Source organism: Pongo abelii, chromosome 3 (genome assembly GCF_028885655.2).
Source record: "Pongo abelii isolate AG06213 chromosome 3, NHGRI_mPonAbe1-v2.0_pri, whole genome shotgun sequence".
Lineage (NCBI taxonomy): Eukaryota > Metazoa > Chordata > Mammalia > Primates > Hominidae > Pongo > Pongo abelii.
This window is the reverse complement of record NC_071988.2, coordinates 136,822,884-136,847,913: the sequence shown is the minus strand read 5'-3', so window position 1 is coordinate 136,847,913 and position 25,030 is coordinate 136,822,884. Positions and strand designations below refer to the sequence as shown.

The 25,030-nt window shown below is 34.9% G+C and overlaps 1 protein-coding gene across 5 annotated transcripts in view; it reads left to right on the top strand.

Moving 5' to 3' along the window:
• NDST4 (N-deacetylase and N-sulfotransferase 4) overlaps positions 1 to 25,030 on the top strand; it is a 289,322-nt gene that overhangs the window by 98,654 nt on the left and 165,638 nt on the right. For 3 of the 5 annotated variants that reach the window (XM_054554391.2, XM_054554392.2, XM_063723614.1), the window contains exon 3: positions 22,188 to 22,295. The exons of 1 other annotated variant lie outside the window; for it this stretch is intronic. In XM_054554391.2, coding sequence (XP_054410366.1) covers positions 22,188 to 22,295 — 108 coding nt within the window. Of the gene's footprint in view, positions 1 to 18,069; positions 18,148 to 22,187; positions 22,296 to 25,030 lie in introns of those variants that run through there. One more of the 5 variants, XM_054554394.2, reaches the window with a different exon arrangement.

Genomic DNA, 25,030 nt, shown 5'->3' with positions numbered 1-25,030 from the left:
AGAAGGAATGGTGAGTAAGAACAAGAATTAGGCTGGTTAAATGAATATTTAGATTTAAAAAAAGAAGAAATATAGATGATTTGATAATGAGAGAGCTATAAAGAAGTAGTGGAAGGAATGTTGTCTCCAAGATAATTATTACCTATAAAAATTAGCGTTTGCATTCCCACCAAGAAAATTATATTTTGCAATAAACGTAGCTTCCGTGCAATTTTCTGAAATGAAAGATAAGTTTTGGGAGATTGAAATTTTCATGTCCTGGTAACTGGCATTTTTTATTGTATTGATATTGATAAATTTTTACTAAGCATGTATAATAATTCTAATAATAATTTTGTAAGTGCTTAGCGCCATGATTATTTTATAAATATTCTGAATTTTGAAATCTTAGAAAAACACAAAATAATCTACATGTATCACATATGCTGCTTAAATATGGTTCCTGGTGGTCATGTAAAACTCTGCCCAAGGTCCTTCACAATGGAGGATCTACAGTCTATCCTGCAATCCCTGATAAAAATCACTTATTTGAATATAACAGTTACAGAAACACTCTGTATAATTTAATTGATTTCCATCATTTTTACTCTATTGAACAAATCATTTAAAGTCAATATAATAGAGCTAAGATTGTTTGCAAAGAAAACACACTATCAATATTAAAATACAAATTATTAAGAATTCTTAAATCAGCTCCATATTGTTTATGTGGAAAAAGATATTTTGTAAACAAAACTAAAATTAAGATATTTCCATTTGTACTGAGAACTTTAACTCTATTCTACTAAGAAATCTGTCTGCTATATGTTACACTAGTCAATGACCAGTTTGTAGTTTGGTTTAAGGACACTTGGAAATTAGTACATTCAGAGTGAATTTGTTTTTTGTTCTCAATGGCTTTCATTTGTACTTTTGAGTATAAATTATTACTAGCTTCATTTTATTTATAATTACAAATTTAAAATATTTTGGCTGCAATAGCCGTTAGTGATACATGCATGCTTCAACAGCATTTTGACTTACAAAAAAAGCTAGATTTTGAGAGATGTGTTTGTTGTGGTTCAATCACATATATCCATATTAACATATACATGCCATATTAATAAATCATAACATCATACCCTTATTAATATAGTCAATATGTATTAAATTTGTCTTCTCAAATTTTTTTTACAAAAGAATATCTAATTGTTCTAACCAGATATACTTTCTCTACTATCCTCTGCATGTAAACAATCAGGAGCAGGCTATGTGGTTGGGCACTGGGCAGCATATGATCCAATTATGGATTACCTCTACTCCAAAAGTAAAATTCACTCTTCTGGATGACATTTTTATTAACCATTTCCTTTTTATTCCTAAATAACTGAGACATTTTATAATATACCTAGCACATTGTAACACTGGATTGATCTCTTATCATCTGAATGTTTTAATACACATTCCTTTATAAAATAAAATGGTTTTCAAGATAGTGAATTCTATGGCAAAGGAAAAGCAAATTTATATCTGGTGTTTCCCAAAATGACCTTCAAGGTGTCTAAGAATCTCCTGCCAGGTGGCAGAAGATGATATTTGAAATTGAGTATGTTTAGAGAAACAAGGAATGGCATAAAGCAGTGATCTGGATAAAATAGTATTCTATGTAGCAATGTTTTATGAAGAAATAATATCTGTAATGTGGCTTTTTTATTTGGGTAAGTGTTTGGTGGATAAAACAAAAACAGAAAATGCATATATTGATTAAAAATTTCTATGAAATATATATGAATTCTGTAGAACCCCAAAGTATAATTAAAAGAGAATCCTTAGCAATCCATCTGTGAGTTTTTGTAATAGTATGTTGAAGTTCTAAAAAGTCAATTTGCTTTATTAAACAGTGTGTTCTTTCCTAATAATAATTAGCAAATATTTGACAACTTTTAAATGTGCATTCTGTTTGAACGACTTAGTTGTAATTGAAACCATTTTGTAATTAAAAATCAAGTAACTAATTGAACAATACAATTTATCTTAACAGCACTATAAATTCCTAGATTTCGTTATAGAAAAACTCTTTCCTAATTTGAATACACACACAAACACACACACACACACAAACACTCAAAACAAAACAAGGAGGAAGTGTGATTATTACCATTCTTTTTCTACAACTGGTCACATGGTCATAGCTGGTATTTATCACTACCTTCTTCTACTCCCCATTCTATATATTTTTTGCCTTCAGCAAGCACCTAAAGGGGGTCATACTTCTTTACCTGGTCATACTTCTTTACCTTCATTCTGGAAGGGTCGGAGTCATTAGCAGACTTGCCTGGATTGGGTTGTTGTACTTTTCCATTGATAATCACAGGGCATGGTAATCCTATGAGATGCCCTAAGGTATCTCCTGTATTGCACACATATTATCCCTTTCCTCCATTGTGGAGTACTATCCAATATCTCCCATTAGGATCAATCACCACAGCCAACACAGTAACTCCCTTCTTTCCCTGTTAAATCAGAGGCGTGAGAAAGCCAAAGTGGTCAAGTGGCAGTCTTCATTGCTAATTCAGTGGAATCATTGTTGGGTCTCCTGGTGGAAGGATTTCTCCATTTGGAGATAAAACCTTTAGATCAGCAACACATAAGACTATAGGAACAGAGAGCAAACATTTTGCTAATGAGCCATTAGGAGTAATACTGAGTGATGTCATTCCTACTTCTTCTTCTGGATTTCTGGACCCACGAATTCTGTCTATGGGATAAGCAGTACCGTATACTGGACAATGATTCAGATTATATACAGGCTTCTGAAGAACCTTGCCCTAGCTGCAAAGAATTACCACCTACTTGGTGCTGTAACTGAGTTTTTAAAATGCCTTTCCACTAATCTATCAAAGCAGCTGCTTTGGGTTAATGCAGAACATGGTAAGACCAATGAATTCCATGAAAATCCCATTACTGAACTTTATTTGCTATGAAGTGACTACCTTAATTGGAAGCAATAATTGATGGATTAACATGACTATAAATAAGGCATTCTAAAAGTTCATGGATGGTAGTTTTGGCAGAAACATTGCACAGAGGGAAGGCAAATCCATATCCAGAATGTCTATTTCAGTAAGAACAAAATATTGCTCCTTCCATGCTAGAAGTGGTCCACTGTAATCAACATACCAGTAAGCAGCAGACTAATTACCTTAGGGAATGATACCGTATCAGGAAATCAATGTTGGTCTCTGCTTCTGGCAGATTATGCATCAGTGGTGGCCATAACCAGGTAGGCCTTTGTAAGTAGGAGTCCATATTGCTGAGCCCATGGATAACACTCATTCCTGTCACCATGGCCACTTTGTTCATGAGCCCATTGGACAGTGACAGCAGTAGAATGAGAAAGAGCTAGTATTCATAGAACAATTAGTACTATCTACTTGGTTATTAAAATCCTCCTCTGCTGAGGTCACCCTTTAGTGAACGTTCACATGGAATACAAATATGTTCATATATTTTGCCCTTTAAGACAGAATTATCCACATACTTCTTCCCAAAATTTCTTTGTTACCAATTTTTCAATTGTTTTTCCTCCAAGTGCCTGACCATCCAGACAAACACCATTGGCCACAGACCATGAATTAGTATATTACTGCATAATTGGCCATTTCTCCTTCCAAACAAAATGAACAACCAGATACAATGTTTGAAGTTCTGCCAGTTGGAAAGTTTTCTCTTCACCACTATCTTTTAAGGTTATCCCAAAAGAGCCTATAGTGCTGCACCTGAATTTTACCAGATCTTGCCTGCATTTCACACAGAACCATCTGTAAACCTGGCATGAGTCTTCTTTCTCTCTGTTTGATGATCATAGATATTTTCCAATGAGGCCATAGGTGCAGGTTGGGAGAGAAATGTCCATGGTCCTCACATCAATTACACACAAAAGCTGTGTAATTGGTGTGACGACGATGGGCATTTGGGCCACTTCTTCATATATCTTGCCATGCCTTTAGGACCAGCTTGACCCCAGTGGAGTGCTGCTGGGATTGCCTAGCTTTATTACTTGACAGGTCAGATGATACCCAGTTCAAATGTATTGTGGGGACTTGACTCTCTATTTTTATAATCCAGGTTAGACTTTGCTCACTTAACCTAGAACTGTTCATACACACCAAGTAAGAATTTAATAGCCATCTATCTCTTTTACTTTTAGGAGCTCTATGATCAACTAGCCAATGCTCAGGTTGCATGGTAACTTTGTGGCAAATGGTTAAGTGTTCAGACCTAATAAGGTCCAGTAGGCCAAAAGATGTTTTCCAAAAGTAGAGTAGTTATCCAAGGAGGATGACAAGGCATTGCTCCAAAATTCTAAGGGATTTTGCTGTGATCACTTAAAGGGGCCTGCCAAAAACTCCAAGCAGCATCCTCTGCCATCGATACTCCAAGCACCATTGATTTGATAGATCATATAACCGAAGCGACACAGCAGCTTGCATAGTAGCCTGGACTTATTGCAGAGCCTTCTTCTGTTCTGAACCCTACTACAAAATCTCAAAACCAGTATATTTTCAAGTCATTAAGTCAATGTGCTGGAGTAACACACATCAATGGGGAATACATTGATGCAACAAATTATCCTTCACCTTAGAAAATATATCTCGACATGACCAATACCATTAGCCCCTAAACATTTTACTGAGGTAGAAGGCCTCTGAACTTTTGTTGGATTTACTCCCCACCATCTTATTTGCAAATGTCTTACCCATAAGCTCATTAAGTCTAATCAATATGATGTCATTAATGTAATAAACTAGTGTGATAAGTTATAGAAGGGAAGTGTGATCAAGGTTCCTGCAAACTAATTTAGGACATAGGGCTGAAGAGTGGATATAGCCATGAGACTCAGGACAGTGCAAAAGCATTGCTGTCCTTACCAGCCAAACACAACTGCTTTAGGTAGGCCTTATTGATAAGGATGAAGTAAAAGGCATTTGACAGATTAATAGCTGCATAACAAGTACAAGAGGTTGTGCTGTTTCTCAAGCAATAAAACCACATCTGATACAGCAGCTGCGATTTGAGTCACCACCTGTGTAGGCTTAGGGTAATCCACTGTCATTCTCCAATATCCTTCTGTCTTTTGCACATGCCAAATAGTCTATTCAAATGGGGATGTGGTGAGAATTATCACCTCTGCATCTTTCATGTTCTTGATAGTGACATTAATCTCTGCAATCCCTCCAGGAATGCAGAATTGCTTATGATATACTACTTTCCTAGGTAAAGGCAGTTCCAGTGGCTTCCACTGGCCTTTTCTATCATAATAGCCCTCACTTTTCAGGTTATGAAACCAATGTAGGGATTCTGTCAGCTGCTGAGTATATCCATTCCAGTTATGCATTCAGAACTGCAGAAATAACACAGGATGAGTTCAGGGACCTACTGGGCCTACTGTGAAATGGACTTGAGCTAAAACTCCATTGATCACCTGACCTCCATAAGCCCGTACTCTGATTGGTGGACCACAGAAACTTTTGGTGTCTCCTGGAATTATTGACAGTTCAAAGCCAGTCTCTATAGTCCCTAAAACATCTGATTATTTCCTTTTCTTCAGTACACATTTGCCCTGGTCAAAGACTGTAGATCCTTATGGGGAAGACTGGGAGAAAGATTAACAGCGTGTTAAAAGTTTTTAAGTTTTAATTTCTGTGGGTACATATTAGGTATGTACATATGTGTATATATATATATATATATGGTATTTATATTTTTATGGAGTATGTGAGATATTTTGAAACAGGCATACAATATATAATAATCACATTAGGGTAAATGGGATATCCATCACCTCAAGCATTTGTAAATCATTTCTTTGTGTTATAAACATTCCAATTATACTTGTTTGGTTATTAAAATGTACAATAAATTATTGTTTATTGTAATCACCCTCTTGTGCTATCAAATACTAGATCTTATTCATTCTCTTTAACTATATCTTTATATATTAAGCATCCCCACTTTCCCCCTACCCCCCCCAGTACCCCCTCCTAACACCTGGTAACCATAATTCTACCTTCTGTGTTCATGAGTTCAATCGTTTTAATTTTTAGCTCCCACAAATAAATGAGAACATGCGAAGTTTGCCCTTCTGTGTCTAGCTTACTTCACTTATCACAATGTCCTTCAGTTTCATCCCTTTTGTTGCAAATGACAGATTCTCTTTTAATTTTACTTCTAAATAATACTCCATTGTGCAAACATTTTAAAATTATGTACCACATTGTCTTTATCCATTTATCTACTGATGAACAATTAGATTGCTTCCACATCTTGGCTATTATGAATAATGTTGCAATAAACATGAGAGTACAGATATTTCTTTGATGTACTGATTTCCTTTCTTTTGGATATACACCCAGCATTGGGATTGCTGGATCATATGGTAGTTCTATTTTTCATTTTTTGGGGAACCTCCAAATTTCCAAATATAGTTGGCAAAATTAATTGTGGGATTGAAAAGACATCTAAATCAAACCTTTATATTAAAATTCGTGGAGTAAAAACATAATTCAATATTAACTGTTTATTTTACTTAATTTGGGTGAATAAATTCCAGCAAGAAAAGAGAACAAGTGAGGTCACTGAAGCTATGGTGTTGGAATGATAGTTTTACTTTGCAACCATGGAGTAATAAAATATTTGATTTAGAATGACATTGAGCCATAACATCAAGTAGTGAAAATTTAAGATGCTGGTTCACTTTCCCATCAGATAACCCAGCCATTTATAAATGAAAGCTCCCATATATCAGTGATAAATGTAAAAACAAGATGTTTTGCTGGTTGTAAAAAATGGTCTCAGAAATACCTAGCTTTAATAGGCATGATATCTAGATTGTAAAATTGATAAATTATCATTTGTTTTATCATGGTATCATTGATTCTTGGACTCAATTGTTGCCTGTTTATTGGTTTTTAATTTTTTGTTATTGTTTTATTTTCTTTTGTGAAGTAACTGATCAGCTCTAAGACCCTAGTACTCATTCTAAGTAGGCTTTGAATCCCCTCTTACTTTATTCACTTTACTCCTATCATGCATACACACACACATACACATTTTTCTCTCTTTCATGTTGCCATTCATGTATCCTATTTGTAAAATTTAAAAATAATTTAGTATATTTTTGTTAAGTTAACAAAGCATGTTTTATTTATGGACATGAAAAATTAACACTGCTTCATGAACTTGCAACATTATTCATCAAGGGTGATGTAACTATTGTACAATAAATATGCTTTTATTTCTGTTCTTGTTATTTGGCTTCCATGTGAAATTGTGTTATTTTACCTTGAGGAAGCTATATTGGAATATAAAATAAAGTAAGTTCTATATTTTTTCACAGAGATAAAAACTTTCAATATTTAAATAGACACTACATTACTTGTTATTCCTGAATGAACAGACCTTACAATAGATTTTTAATGTTTATTATTACCTGAAACTGCTATTTCTCTAATAAATTCTTCATTTAAAAAACAAGATGTCTAAGTTGACAACAATAGGTCTTACAAGAAATGTCAGTTCATAAAGCTATCAATCATTTTAAGGAAGTGAGTACTGGAGATTGCAGGAAAAAAAACCTGTGATGCCTTCATGCTAGTCTGAAACTCTATTGTAAAAGTAGAAAGTTTGATGGTGCATGAAGTATAAAGAAAGGTTAAGAAATACACTTGAGTGGAGTATCTGCAGAGATAAGTGATAAGACTTTTCTCAGACTGTAGAAATATAGATAAGTACCAGAATGCATGACAACCATGAAGCACAGTTAAAGTAATTGTTTGGCCTATCAGCAGACATGTAACATAGAGATGAATAGAAACCATTCAAGAGACAAGTAAGTCATATAGCAGGATAAGATAAGCATATTATTCCTTAGTACTAAGCTTCTGAAGGCAAACTGCATGTATATAGCATGAATGTTTCTATCAATTTCCTTTTTGTATCTATTTGTCAGTTGTTCAGTATTGTGGGAATTGTGGGAAAATGAAGGCATTATAATTATATTATGTATGAAAATTAAATTATTATCAATGTGAAAAGATCAACATAGGCTTTATTAACTATTATTTTTGCCATGTTTAATTTTGAACCTGTGCTAAATTCAACATTGTATTTAATCAAATGGTTATAAATTTGTTGCAAAATTTTTAAGCAATAACTTTCTATTAGTAAGTGACCGAAGTGCCTAGCAGCTTCATTTTTAGAAGTAGTTGAGAAGAAAACTGAATTGTGTTTGAAAGAAGCAAGAATATATCTAGTGATTGTCTTTCATATTATCTGATATTTCTTTTTTTTTTTTTTAAATTGAGCATCTCTTTTATTAAAGTACTTTACATGTACTCTCTTATGATGTCCTTACAACAATCTATACTGTACACATTTGATGTTTTCAATTTACAGGTTAGGAATCTGATACTTAAGTAGATTTAATAACTTACTCAAGGTCATACAAATAGTAAAGCCAGCCAACACTCTAGGTGTGTTTTATGACAAAATACTTAACCACTGTGCTCCACTGCCTTCTTGTTAGAAAGAATGTAGATTGTAAAGAACCTGTGAGTTGCTTTTTTGAGTACAGTTTTACCGTCATTTTCACACATGAAATATATCCATACTTTTTTTTTCATTCAAAAAAACTACCTGTCAGTCAAGAAGTGTCCTAGTCTTGCAAACATATCACGGACATGTTAATAAAGAATAAATAGGCCAGGCATGGTGGCTCACGCCTATAATCCCAGCGCTGTGAGAGGCCGAGGCAGGCAGTTCACCTGAGGTCCGGAATTCAAGACCAGCCTGGCCAACATGGTGAAACCCTGTCTCTACTAAAAATACAAAAATTAACTGGGCATGGTGGCACGCACCTGTAGTCCAGCTACTCAGGAGGCTGAGGCAGGAGAATCATTTGAACTCGGGAGGTGAAAGTTGCAGTGAGCTGAGATCACACCACTGCAGTCTAGCATGGGGACAGAGCGAGACTCTGTCTCAAAATAATAGTAAATGAAACTCAATTTGGATGGGGAAATCACTATGCTTTCTAAATAGATTTCTATGCCGTCCTTCTGTTTCCATGCTGTGGAAAGATTTGGGGGCTTTTTGACAACAAAGTCTCTTTAATTGTAACTGAAACCATGAACCACAGTCCCTCAATTATTATCTGATATTTCAAGTCTATATTCCGACAATCGCTTTAGATTTCAAAGTCACAAAGAGCCATGTATGTATTCTTAACATGTATGTTTTTCTTAATATGCAAGCTGAGATACTTTTGTGTATCTCAGCTTGACTATCCCTCAAGTAGTTCAAATTCAGCCTGTCTCGAAAAGATATCATCATCTTTTCCCACAAACTTGTTCTTCCTCTGCCTGTGAATCTCATTCCTGTGCCTCTACATGTTTAAAAGTGTTATAAGTAATAAGAATATGGAACATTATATTCATTTTAAAAATGAAAAACTTTATACCCTCAAAAAGCTAATTTATTAAATAAAAACAACCAATTTATGTTACTTTAGATTTAAAAAGTACAAAGTGTCCTATTACAGTATGTCACAAAAGAGCAAGTTATCATCATGTAGGGTGAAAAGAAGATAGGAAAAAGATGCACTAGAGCTATATCTTAAAGAATTAAACTAGTTTGATCATAATACAAATATTTTAATAAATAATTTTGAAAATGACAGTCCGGCTGCCAGTCTCCCCCAAATTCAAATATCTCTCTTGCTTATTTTTAGTGAAATAATTCTTCATATACTACAGTACATGATATTAAGAACACTGTCCTATATATCATTGATCTTTTTATGCAGTAAAGGTATTTAGTAGCAAGTGAGTGTTTAATTCAGTGACTTTTATTCATGGATTTTCCCCCCTGGGATTCCTTATTGCAAGGTTGCTATAGTAAATTATTTAGTAAAAGACTGAAAGATGAAGAAAATTTCTTTGACTGTGTATCAAAACATTTGATGCTTTAAGTTTATGCTAGGGCTCATAGGCAAATCCTATCAGCTTCCGAAAACAGTACACCATCTAACACCTATATGTGTGAGTAAAAGTGTGTGTGATTGCTTGAGGCATTAATAATGGAAGTCTACGGCTGCCATATGTGTGTGTGATATTTTATTGTTCCAATATTATAAAGTAAGCTGTTTGTGAACCCTGTATGGCTGTGAACTCTGTCTTTAAAAGACAATTATAACATAATTGTCAATAGCAATTTCCAAAGAAATATAAAAGGTAAATTCATAGAGGTAAATGCAACAACTTGTAGTCAAGATTACCAATTAAAATTGTAGTTGGCATCTGAAAGGTTTTTTTTTATTATACTTTAAGTTTTAGGGTACATGTGTACAAAGGATTTTTGAATAAGCAATGATCTATGTAAAAGAAGAGTCTTCTAAAAATATTCAAGTGTGAACCTAGACTTCTATCAATTAATTTACTCATTAAGGAGCCACAAAGTTATCAAATTATAAAGGGCTATGAAAGAATCATTGTTAACTGTATGGAAATGATGGAAACATGAATGGCATCTTTATGATATAATCATTTTTATTATCCCTCTAACTTAAATATATTTTATACATGTCTGATAAAAATGCTATAGTTTAGAAAATTCCTGAAAATGCAGAATTTTTGTTGTCCCAATCTTGTCCTCCAAAAAAGAGCTATCAGAGTGTATTGTATTTCTAAGACTATTCTTGTGGTCAGCTCAGAAATTCTGGTCTGGATTAGAAACCTCAGAGAGACTCACTGGCCTCTAGGTCACTCCCAGGGTTTCTAATTTAGTTGAAAAGGAAATAAAGAAATTTAATGCCCATCCTGTGGTGGATTTAAAAGTAAATTTTATTCTAGCGTCTTTGGAACCACTTGAATTCCAAGGACAACTCAGGAACAGAGCCAGCTTTTACTCAGGCCTCAGATCCTTACAGGGGCAATGCAAACAGAGCCCAGAGAGGAGTTATGCCAAGATGGTCTTTGCCGCAGTTACATTTCTTTCAGAGAAGCAAGGGGAAATGTTTGGACCTGCTGAACATATTCCAGAAAGTCTTCCTGTTGTCTTTAGCATCTAAGCAGATATCAGCTAATGAAGTCTTTTATTTTGGTTTGTTTTTGTGTGGTAAATGATTCCCTGCGCTTCATATCCCATTTCTCCCAACCTTCCTTGGGACTTTATTCCATCAGTCCTTCTATCTCTTGCTTGTATCATCATTCCAGCTTTCTGTTGGAATTCTCAACTCACCGTACTTTCCTCTTAAACAAACCAACAAAAAACAACCAAATAAAAAATTCTTTCTTAATCCACATGTATCATTACCTTCTGTTTCATCAGTTTTTGTCTGTTTACTCTTGAAGGTGCTGTCTACATTCGCTTCTCACTTAACTTTTCAATTGCGTATAGCCTGTGTTCTTGCCACTATCACTCCATTGAAATGGTTCTTGTTATTTCCCAGTCATATTTACATGGTGAAAGTAAAAGCACGTTCTGTCACCATATCACAAAACAGAAATATAAGGGTTAAGCATTTAGAAGTTTTAACCATACTACAGCTGCACATTTACTGGTTCCATAGTCTGTGCCTCAATTATCATGTATGTAAAAGGAGGTGATAGTATGGTAGTGAGAGTTAAATTATTTACATGTAGTGTTATTAGCAGTGTCTGGCTCAACAAGTTTAACTATCAGCATCTCCATTTCCTGAGATATAAAAATGGAGAATTACAATAGTTCATTTTACACAGGAATTAAGCCCTGAGGCTAAATGCTTTAACCAATGTAAAGTACATAGAGTAAATATGCAATAAAACCTAGTCATTTTATAATTCTCACAATTGTAAGTCTTGATCACATCTATTATTATTACTGCTGTTGTTATTATTATTATTATCTCAATTTTTCTGGCTGTTTCTTAGTAGTCTTCTTGCTTGTTGTCTTTCTCCATTCATGCCATAACCATAAGTGTTCCCAGGGTGCTGTAGTTGGCTTTCTACTATACTAATTCTACGTATGTCTCTGTAAACTTTATCCAAACCCATGGTTTCAACTTCACCAGACACATGACAACTCCAGAATCCTCTCCTTATGCACAGTTTATATATACCACTTTTGGGTGTCTCAGCTTGACTATCCCTCAAGTAGTTCAAATTCAGCCTGTCTCAAAAAGATACCATCATCTTTTCCCACAAACTTGTTCTTCCTCTGCCTGTGAATCTCATTCCTATGCCTCTACATGTTTAAAAGAAAAATTTGGGATTTAAATTAACAACTTATTTTTGACTTCTCCCCTATATTAATCTGTATCTAATACCTGTATATTAAACTATGTTGATAGCTTTCATATTTATTACTACCCCTTTTTTCCCAAGTCCAGTTTTTTAAAATTATTTTTATAGTTATAGGATTCCAACTGCCTATAGGCTGATTCAGCTTCTATTCATCGGCAATGAATGATAACTGTTTGATCATCATCATTACCCTGATTAAAGATATTAAATGCCACCCTATTACTTTCAGGATTAAATTAAAATCCTTTAGTTTGTTACCCAAAGCCTATCTTTATTTTTGTCTTCTGTTCTTAATCAACTCTTCCTCAGTCATAAAGGACTTCTAGCCATTTCCTGAATGTATGTTTTGTGTTGTCTTTCCAGGCTTTACATATACCTATTTCTTTCTTTTTTCTCTTTTTTTCTTTCTCTTTCTTTCTTTTCTCTCTCTTTTTTCTCTCTCTCCTTCTTCTTCTTTTTTTTTTTTTTTTTTTTTTTTTTTTTTTGAGATAGAGTCTCACTTTGTCTCCCAGGCTGGAGTGCAGTGACGCGATCTTGGCTCACTGCAACCTCTGCCTCCCGAGTTCAAGCGATTCTCTGCCTCAGCCTCCCGAGTAGCTGAGATTACAAATGCATACCACCACACCTGGCTAATTTTTGTATTTTTAGTGGAGATGAGGTTTCACCATGTTGGCCAGGCTGGTTTCAAACTCCTGACCTCGAGTCATCTGCCCGCCTCAGCCATATACCTGTTTCTTTATTTTTTCTGGATTGTCCCCACCGTCTTATCCAGCTAACTTGTACTCAACCTTCAGATCTCACTTATCTCTTGGTCACCCCCTCTAGGATGCCTCCAGTCTTATTCAGAAGCCCCATTCATACCTAAGATTAGTTTGAATAGAGTAAACCCTGCACTTTTAGGATCAGTATTCTTGCCTTTTCCCACTGGACTATGAACTCAATAAAAACAAGGACTTGTCACTCACTGTTCAACCTCCCACTGTCTTCTCCCCAACCATGTGGGCCTCCTAGTTCTTTCTCTACTACCTCAGACGTGCTTTCTTCCCAAGATATTGGTGTTGCTTGCCCCTTCTGCCATATATGCCTATGGCTCACTATCTCCTTCTCTTTAAAACTCTGGTAAGATCCCAGTAGCTTAGAAACATCTGCCATTACCACCCTGTTTAAACTGCAAACCACCCTATCAGCAGGCCCAGCAACCTTACCTTATTAATCTCTGTGATATTATGTAATGTGTTTATTAGGTCTATAGACTGTCTCCTCTGTTTAATGTAAGCATGAAAGAGGGGCCATTTGTGTGTATTGTTCTCTATTGTATCACCAGTGCCTGGAAAAAAGTGAACACTCAAAAATATTTAGCAAACAATGAATAGAAAGAGTGATGAATTATTCTTCTTTGTAAGCGGTATAGTGACAATCACATAATAGGTATCCCATAAATATTTATAGAATTAATAATAAATTAAAATGTTTAAGAAATTCAATTTTAATAACTAAATTCAATGTAAGCAATTTAAAATTAAAGAATCCAGTCCTTGTTAAAATTAGAGGAAAAATTCTCCTATCGTGAAAATGTTGAAAAATAGTCAATCCTGTAAATTCAACTAAACTCCTGTGTGTTCACCTGAAAATTAAGCTGTAACAAACTTAATTTTGTGGTGAAAGAAGCTAAACTATTTTCCACTTTTTCTCCTATAAAAAATTTAGGAAAAACCCTGGGAACTTTTGCCCAATTAGCCCTGAAAAGGATGAAATATTAAGTACTAAAGAAACACCATACATGTCTTATACAAACTCACTGAACTAATACATCTGTTATAGTAGAATAACTTTCTATTGTATGTTCAAATTGTACTGTGATTTGGGGTTGATTGAGAAGGGGTGGTTTGTGTGATGAGCAGCAAGATGAAGATATATTTATACCAACCTCATGCTCAGGGCCAGCTTTACTTATAGAATGACAAATAGATTTGCTTTTTTCTCAGCCATAGCTCAGAAAGTTTCCTATTGCCTTCGTTGTACATAGTGCACCCAAAGCTTAAGACTTGGGAAATAAAGTATTACCATGAGCCAGCTGCAAACGCAGTCTGCAAATTCACTTTACCTCTCATAGGGATGAAAACTGAATTATGTTGTTTGCAAGCCTGTACCTTTCCTAGATCTCCACTGAAAATTCTTATATATTTATTGTTTTGGTAAATCATGATATAAATTTTGAAGCCAAGCAAGTGTTAATAATTAAGTGTTGTCAGGATAAAAAAAAACTTCTAATTAATTTTTTTGGTTTTAATTGGTTATAGAATTAAGTTGGTACAAATGATTTTCAGCTGTTTATATTTTTAATCATTGGGGTTTTTTTTCCTATTTGATCAAAATAAACAAAGGCTTAGGCGATTAGATCCATAGAGATAGGCAAAGAGCAGGAAATTTGTTTAATTTCTAGAAGTAAAGGAGGCCACATGTCAATAAGTAAAGAAAGAGCAGAGTCTTGGTGGAATGGAATGTCCAGTGGTCTAGAGGTACACAGACTCCAAGTTCTCTTCCCCACTCAGCCTCTTATTGACTATAAGAAGAGGAAACATCTATTTAAACACTGTGTGCCTCATTTTCTTTATTTTAAAATGACATTAATTATAATTAACTTTTTATTTTTGAGACGGAGTCTTACACTGTCACCCGGGCTGGAGTGCAATGGTGTGATCTCAGCTCAGTACAACCTCCACCTCCCGGGTTCAAGCAATTCTCCTGCCTCAGCCTCCCGAGTAGCTGGGAGTACAGGTGCCCGCCACCGTGCCCGGCTAAATTTTTGTATTTTTAGTAGAGATGGAGTTTCACTATATTTGTCAGGCTGGCCTCAAACTCCTGACCTCGTGATTTGTCTGCCTCTGCCTCCAAAAGTACTGGGATTACAGGCGTGAGCCTGTAGTACTAGTACCCATTTTTTTAAAAAGAATACAGTCTTTAAATTTATCCTTAAAAATTATTGTCAAAGTGACTTCAACAAGATTTATAGGCAAAGTTGAATACATCGTAAAATTAGGTAAAGGCAACATAAAATCTGGAGAATAATAGACTCTAGGTTTAAGAACATGACTTTGTAATCATGCATCAGCTTTGGTTTCCATGCATTTCTTGGAGAAACAAGATATATAAGATCACTGTTATCACTACAATCTGTGCATTCCTATGGCCAGTAGTAGCCAAAGACAATCTTGAATTTTGTTTGATTTTAAACATCTAGAATTCTTTTTTCTTCTTCTTTTTAAGTTCTGGGATACATATGCAGAACGTGCAGGTTTGTTACATAGCTATACATGTGCCATGGTGCTTTGCTGCACCCATCAACCTGTCATCTAGGTTTTAAGCCCCGGCATGCATTACGTATTTGTCCTAATGCTCTCCCTCCCTTTGTCCCTCCAGCCCTGGTCAGGCCCCAGTATATGATGTTCCCCTCCCTGTATCCATGTATTCTCATTGTTCAACTCTAACTTATGAGTGAGAACACATGTTGTTTGGTTTTCTGTTCCTGTGTTAGTTTGCTGAGAATGATGGTTTCCAGCTTCATCCATGTCCCTGAAAAGAACATAAACTCATTCTTTTTTATGGCTGCATAGTATTCCATGGTACATATGTGCAACATTTTCTTTATCCAGTCTATTAATTATGGGCATTTGGGTTGGTTCCAAGTCTTTGCTATTGTAAATAGTGCTGCAATAAACCTACATGTGCATGTGTCTTTATAGTAGAAAGATTTATAATCCTTTGGGTATATACCTAGTAATGGGATTCCTGGGTCAAATGGCATTTCTGTTTCTGGATCCTTGAGAAATCACCACACTGTCTTCCACAGTGGTTTAAAGGCTTAAATGTAAAACCTAAAACCATAAAAACTAGAAGAAAACCTAGGCAATACCATTCAGGACATAGGCATGAGCAAAGACCTCATGACTAAAACACCAAAAGCAATTGCAACAAAAGCCCAAATTGGCAAATGGGATCTAATTAAACTAAAGAGCTTCTGCACAGCAAAAGAAACTATCATCAGTGTAAACAGGCAACCTACAGAATGGGAGAAATTTTTGTAATCTACGCATCTGACAAAGGGCTAATATCCAGAATCTACAAGGAACTTAAACAAATTTACAAGAAACAAACAACCCCATCAAAAGGTGGGCAAAGGATATGAACAGACACTTCTCAAAAGAAGACATTGATGTGGCCAACCAACATGAAAAAAAGCTCATAATCACTGGTCATTAGAGAAGTGCAAATAAAAACCACAGTGAGATACCATCTCATGCCAGTTAGATTGACAATTATTAAAATGTCAGGAAACCACAGACGCTGGTGAGGCTGTGGAGATATAAGAACCCTTTATACTATTAGTGGCAATGTAAATTAGTTCAAACATTGTAGTACCCATTTTATATTACTCCTTTTACATCTTCATATACTAGCATCACAACTTTAAGAAAGAACTTTTTAATTTATTATTTGATAGAGGAGGAGATAAACTATAGGGACATTGAATAAGATACCCCAGCAGGCAGAGCTTATAAGTAATGGAGTAGGGTTCATATCTCACTCTGCCTGGGCTCTTACATATTTACCATGATGCCTTTAGGCATGATTATAATACTGCCTCGGGAAAATGCACACAGTGCATATGAAAACAAATTAAGTTCATTTCACGAAGTAAATTGAAAGTTGCAAGTCATTTTTGAAAACAAGGCATCATTTACGCAATTATTTATTAAGCATAAAATACAGCTGACTGCTATGTTGAGGGATGCTGTAAAAATAAAATGTACTACTTGGTTCTAGTCCTGAAGGATTCTAAATTACATTATAATGTATATAGTATATTAGAGTGGAGTGTATAATTATTATATAGTAAAAATTACCTAATATAGGGAGTCATTGTTCTTTGGTAATCAAACAGAATTCTATTCTGGTATCTCACGCCAAATCAGTTGATTGGAAAGCATAAGACAGCTTACATATTCGTATAAAAAGCAGGAAAAAAAACCACGAATCTCCTAACAGGGGGCAGAACAAGCTCTGATATCTAGGTGGGGAAACTAATGGTTGTGCTCTCCGCAGCAGTAGTCTGGTGGGCCGATCAACTCTAACGTTCTGTCTTTGGGTCACTCTTCTGAATAATTACATTCCTGGGAAAGAGTCTTGCTAGCCTAGTTTGACTGTATGCAGACCCCTTGGTCAAGGCGAGGCAAGCCATAAGCATCCCACTGAGACCTCATGCAATGCCAGAAAACCAAGGTGCTATTACCAGTAAAAAGGAAAATGATTAATTAGCAGGAAAAGCAAAAATGATCACTCTAACAAGTAAATAAATGCTATGGTCTGAATGTTTGTGTCACTAAAATTCATATGTTAAAACTCTCACCCCTAAGGTGATGATATTAGAAGGTGAGGTCTTTGGGGGAGATGAAGAGTAGGTCATGAGGATGAAGCCCTCATGAATGGGATTAGTGCATTTGTAAAGATGCCCAGGGGAGTTCATGCATCCTTTCCACCATGTGAGGCCACAGATAGAGGATGCCATCTGTGAACTAGAAAGAGTGCCTCCACTAGACATCAAATATGTCATTGTCTCGACTTCTAACTTCTCAGCCTCCGGTACTGTAAGAAATAAATTTCTTATGTTAATCAGCTCCTTAGTCTATGGTCTTTTGTTATAGCAGCCCAAATGGACTAGGACAATCAAAGACCATAACGGAAAGATTTGGATGAAGACTTCAACAGAGATGTAATTCTTGAAGGACAGAAAGGTTTTCAACAGTTGAGTGCGTAAAATTCTTGCAGAAGGGTAAGAAATTTTGCATAGTAATTAGTGTCATATCAAGGATTATGGACTACTACTTCATTAATAATAAAGACAGATAATAAGTATTTGCCTCATGTAGTTTTAGGTTTGTTTTGTTTTATTTTGCTTTATTTTTAAATTACTGACAATCCTTTTGGGTCCATGTCTAAATAGTCCTCACTGCGTACATTGAAAGGGTCTGAAGACATCTTAAAATTTGTTATAGCTTTGTGATTTATCATCATTCGTTTATTCAAAGAGATATTTGATTTCTTCTTAGCAGAATTCTAAGATGTAGATATTCTCATGAGGCAAAAAATAAAAAAAAAAGAAATGAAAGGTTAAATTCCTGAAAAATCAGCTAAGATGATAAATGAAGATACTTTACTTTCTCACATTGTAATTTATGTCATTTAACTTTACCCTCATTTTATCATTCTTTGGAACCAGCGTAATAGTCAAATCAGTTCCTCTTAATGTCAGATGATCTAGTTGCCATCACATTTTAGAAGTGAATTGAGTTGACAAAATATACCTTTTAAACAATTATGCAAGTTAACATTTCAAAACACAGGCTTGTATAACATTTCAAAACACATATCTAATGCTATGGCATTAGATTACAACATAGAATAACAGTTGTTAATGACTTTTGATAAAAGAATCAGAAGTATATACTTAAATTACAGATTTGGAAGACATTCTTGAAAGATAATAACATTGACACATAAGATTGGCAAAAAGAGGATTTTTTAATAAGTATAGGTCCTTCATTGATCACCTCCCCAAGGGCCTTCCAGACATATCAATTACAAGTTTACTAAGTACCTCATCAGGATTCTGAGGTATTATATACCTCCTAACAGCCCTTACGACAATAATTCCTTTCCTCCTGACTTCCATATTTTAGGATACCTTTTCTGGAAAACCTCCATGATTACCTGTTGCCTAGAAAGTAAGTTCAAAATTCTCAGCAAGAAAATAAAAGGAAGGAATGCTACTCTGAATGTTTTACCATTCCATGAATAAGCTAAGACCTTTGATAATGCTATTATTTGTTTACAGTTATTGTGCTTCAAATCTTCTTTATTTGGAAAAGCCAGGTGTCCAGTAAGAGTTTTCTTAATGAATGAATATCCAAATAAGAATTATAATAAACTTTTAAATTTATAATGATAATATTAATCACTTGCTTTTATGGAGCACTTTCTGTGCAAGCAGAATCAATCCTAAGAAGTTAGTATGTAGCAGCATCTCAATTATTTCTCATAAGTAGGAAGTAGATATAAGTATTAGTTTCATTTTACAAATAATGGAATTGAGAGGTGAAGGAGAATCTAAATGGTCACACCACTAGTACACAGCAGACCAGGATACAAATCTAGAGCTCCTACAAGGACTCAGAAGCAAGACTACTTATGATTAAATCCACAGTGCTTCATACCAGCTGTTTTATTACCTGCTAATTCCTATGGAAGCCAAACCTATAGGCATTCACAAAAATGCACAACTAATTAAATATCTCAATGAAGCAAATAAATAAAAAATAGATATATGAATCCACCCATTCATTAACAAATATGCATCATGTACCTAATTCACTCCAGAAACTGTGCCCAGTATTTGTGATATAACAGCAAACAAAAGAGACCTTGACCTCATCTTCATGAACTTAACTTTCTCAATCTTGTGTGATTATGATATGAGATAAACAAGACACATTTTCAACTTGACCCGAAGTTTAGGCCACACAATAGGGGGAAATCACAAGTCAGGCCTAATCGTGAGGCTTGGTGGATGAGGTAACTCCTCTGAAAAGGGCAAGCTAAATTCAAACCCAAGGCCTACAGGGAGTTTACTTATCAGCAAGAGTCCTTTGCCGAAAAGGAAAAATATAACGTGCCATGAAGCAGTTTCCCAGGGAAATAGAGGCAAGACCACAAATACTCTATTGATAAAGTTTAGGGGCATATTAAAAAAGGAAACTCTCTAATTACAAAACTATAGTCAGACCACAAAAGTTCCTGTATCAGCAATGTCACTTTGATGATGTATCTGAGAGCAATGAGGCTTAAAATCCTGAATTCTAGCACTTATGGTATGAGACTGCTTTTAATTCTTGCCCAGAATCTGTTTTCTTTTAAAAACAATGTTTCCCTAAGGCCTTCATCAAAGGCATGAGGTATGTGCTACTCCAGAGTATCTGTTACCCAGGGAATAGCTAATGGGGTTGCACAGCGTGAGCCATGACCTCCTCATCTCTGCACTTTGGGGAATTCATTTTCAACTTGGCTTCTAAGCTGGAAGTGATTCTTTCCATTAAAACAGGTTTTAGAAAACCTCTATCACAGCACACAGCATGCAGAAAAAAGCTAATCTCCAGAAGAGGCTGTAGATATAGGATGCTCACTTTGGGGATAGACAAAGAGAAAGTTACAGTGTGAAGCATCCATTTTTGCATTTAGCAAAGCAAACACCAAGTTTTGTGGACAGCTGCAAGAATTCTGAAACTAGACGGCATGACAGGAAAGCAGGCAAGGGATAAGAACCACTGGTGGAAGTGATTAATCCTTAGGTCCTCTAAGTATAGGAATCCAGTATAAAGCAAAACGATTCCATTAGCCATACTACTTAGAAGTTATCATCAGTGGAGGAAACCTAGAGATGACTACCATAGCGTATTATATATGCCTGTGTATCATAGACTGCATATAATTTTCAACATAGCCTGTCATTTCCAGCAAATCCTTTAATCCTCTTCAAAAAGATGCAAGTTTAAAACCCCTAGAACCAGGGGGAATTACTTGTCTATTATAATCAGGATTTTGATGGTTGGAGTGGGCAGAAAAGAACATCACTAACATAATTCTTTTATAATGAGTCATATTTCTCTCTGAGTGTATAGAGCAAGCTAATGGAGTATTCACTTCAATGCATTACCTTCTGCGTCTGTACTATAGATAAGGCATTGTGCATGTTTGTTTATGTGAGAAACATGAAGATAAATAAAAGTTCCTTCCTTCTAAGGCTTTACTATCTTGCAGGAAGTTAGGAAAAGTTTCACAAAAACAGTACAAGACTGAATTAATTTACATAGCTTTACTTGGGCGTAATATTTATGCTTCAATATTCTGACTACTTAGACATCAATGTGGTAGGTTATGTTCTGCCATACTGAAAAAAAAATTCATCACCAACCAATTAAAACAGTGGTAAGTTTCACACTCCTTAGAGCTGGGTTTATGAATTTTTGATAATATTATCACCTATCTGACAGATGTATTTTTCCTTTAGCAACTTGGGTAACATAACTCTATTTGTTTTTTTCTCATTCTATCTCCGTGATATAAACATGCTAGGAGAAGTATAAAGAAAATGATATGAAAAAATAAATTTTCTCCTCTTAAATAATCTGGAAAAACACTGTGGAAGATTTGGGTTTATAAGAGGACTCGTTAGTGGGAATACTAGTTTTGTAATAGGGCTTTGGTGGAAGTGATGAAAAATACTCTACATAAGTAAAAGCTCAGAAGTTAGAAAATGAATCATATTGGCAAATAAGTCACATCCTTATCCCGGATAAGGGGAAAATGCGAGGCAGTGAAAAATATCTAAATGACTTTGTCCATGGTAGAGACATTTAAGCAACGAAATACAACATTGCTAGGTCAGGTAGCTGCCTCATAGGTACCAGAAGTACCTATTCAATACAATACCCTGCAGCACCACTGATATTTATGAACTCATTTGAGTAAAAGTAAGTAGATATTTCTTCTAAACCTGACTTTTTAATTTTTGTTTTGCTCTATGAGGCCACCTATGAACACATGAAAAAGAAATTATCTGGAATCATTTTCTAATTTTGCCTGCATGAAAAGAAGTACATTGGCAAGTAGTTTGAGTTCTCAATTTAAACTAGTGAGGAACACATACTGAATGAGATTTTAATTTTTAGTATCAGTCTTCTTTAAATAACCTAAGGAATTTGTTGTAATAAAAATGAGATGTGCTTATTTGATTTTTGGCTGACCATTCTCTGACAGGTACAAGGAGGGGGACTCGGCTTGATGCAGAAGCTAGAACCTAGGAAACAGAGAGGAGAGCTAAGATCAGCCCTTAAAAGGCCTCTTGGATGTTTCTACTACTTAAAGGTGTTCTTATCTTGAAAAAGTCTTTTCATACACAAAATTTTGAATAGTTATGAGTCATAACAATATAACATGACAGAAAACTGCTGTATTAGTTCTTTCTTACATTGCTATGAAGAAATACTCAGGTCTGGGTAATTTATAAAGAAAAGAGATTTAATTGACTCACAGCTCTGCATGACTTGGGGGGACTCAGGAAACTTACAGTCATGGTGGAAGGCACCTCTTCACAGGGGCAGCGGGAAAGAGAATGAGTGCAAGCAGGGGAAACACCAGACGCTTATAAAACCATCAGATCTGAGAACTCACTCACTATCACAAGAACAGCATGGGGGAAACTGCACTCATGATCTGATTACCTCTACCTGGTCCTGCCCTTGACATGTGGAGATTATGGGGATTACAATTCAAGGTGAGATTTGGGTGGGGATACAGAGCCAAACCATATAAACTGGGAAATCAGAGAACCTGGATTATGATCTCTAAGATAAGCTTCCTATGGAAATGTCAGCAATATTATGATCATTCTAGTTTTTTGTTTCTTCATGAATGTAAATACTTATGCATATTGCACATGACTTGTATGGGTCATTTCATTTATATTCCACATTAATTCTTTAAGGTAAGTATTTTTCTCCCTATTTTAAGAATAAGAAAACTAAGGTTCAGAAAACTCACTCAGCCAGTCAGTGGACAACCCAAGTTTCTACTTTAAATCTTTACTGAGTTGTCATTTAATACATCAAAAAAAAGTTTTTTGCATAGTAAGTTATAGAGAGATTTTAAAAAACATTTGTAACAATTAAATGTACTATATAGGAAATAAAAACAAATAAAAACAGAAGCATTCTGATAAAAATGAATAATTGGGAAGATCATTTTGGAGAATTCAAACAAAATTTCCACAGAAGTGTCAGGATTGTTTAATGTCATTTAGTCTGTAATCATATTTGGTGGTCTGAATGGAGTACATTAGGCAACACAAAATGACTGTACATGTATGTCTAAGTCAGATGCTTATTCAAATTAACATTGCATTTCAATGCCAGGATGTCAGCATTGTAATGATAATAGTTATTTCTATAAAAGAGATGTCAAAATACTTTTGCTGTTTGTTACTTCTAAGTGAAAATAGAAAATAGAGGTAGCAATTGAAAATGAATCAATAGTATACATGATTATGAATCTAGCTAATCTCTTAATTCAAATAAGAATATTATCGGCCTGTCACTGCGAATGTGTCACTTACATTCACATTAATGTAAGAATCACATTAATGATTCTACATTCACATTAATGTAAGAATCACATTAATGATTCTACATTCACATTTCCCTTAACAGTAGTAAGACAGTTCTCGCTTCATCCCATTATATCATTAAATGGACAGTATATAACCGCATAGCTTTCTACCTGGCTTAGGTGAAATTAGTAACAATGAGAAAGAATAATAACTTAAATGCTTCTTGGGGATTCTAGAGGAAAAGTTGTGAGAATTAGCCAGTTCAACACACATTTTAGTGTCTAAATTTATACTTCTGGTCCAAGTTCAGTGATCTATAATATTTACAAATCAGATAAAATTTCAGACTTCTTGAGGTGACCTATCCCAAAAAAAAGCAGATAATTTATTCCAGAATTTTTCTTCTGCTGCTTAAGAAATTTGTGGAGAGTTTATGATTCCCTCCATTCAGCCTGTCATTTTCTGGTTAGTTAATCATAAATAGTTAGTGATGGCTTGTTGAATAATTAACAGGAAAAAGGAAAGCCATTAATGTTTTTTAAACCCAAGAGGATAAGATTTTTTACAAGCTCAAAGTATGCTTCATATTGCAGTCTTATTCTTGTTGTACCATCATCTAACCCCAAAGGCTCCAAAACCCAGCTGTATACAATGGTTTGGTAACTAAGGAAAACATTTTTGTATTTGAACATGATTTCCTATTCATCTCAGTCAACTGACAGTAATTACAGCAACACTGGAAATTTCTTTACCTTGGGGACATGAATGTTGAGCACCTACCTCCTTGTAACTGATTTCCATCAGTTTCAAATGCTACTAGCATTCATCCCATACACATTTATTGATCACTCTGTGTTCCAGATACTTTTAGGCTCACGGGATGCATCATGGTACAAAGGAAGACAGAAAAAAAGCAAGGAGGTTTGAGGTGAAGCCAAATATTCCAAGCATGTATGTACACTTGCAAAGAAAGAAAGGTTCTCTGCTCTCAGGCAAGTGTCTGGGAGAAAGTTTAGATATATAATGCTAAATTATATGGTATACCAGAAGGTGTTAAGTCATATGGAACATAAAATTTTTTAGACAACTTTATTTTGTTTTGTTTGTTCAGCAGAAAATTACATATTTTAAATGTGAGAACAGTTACTTTATTATTTTTTTTCTTGCTAAGATCACGGAGCAGTTCTAAGTGGCTACTAAGTACTCCAGCAATACAAGTTTCATTAAATAGAAACAAGAATATGAATTTTTAACAAGTAGAATACTACATCAAGAAAGTCAGATATTCTTTTTGGAATTTATACAAATGTGTTTTAACAATTTGGCATCAATATCTGGGCCAAATATCTGGGTTCAATATGGCTTTGAAAAATGGAATAGAGGGAGCATCATACTTCTAGCAATTTCCTTAAGATTTGTCAATAGACACTGTTGTTAGAGAAGATATGGAATGTATATGATCACTTATGAATCATGAATAAAAACAGAATTTCCA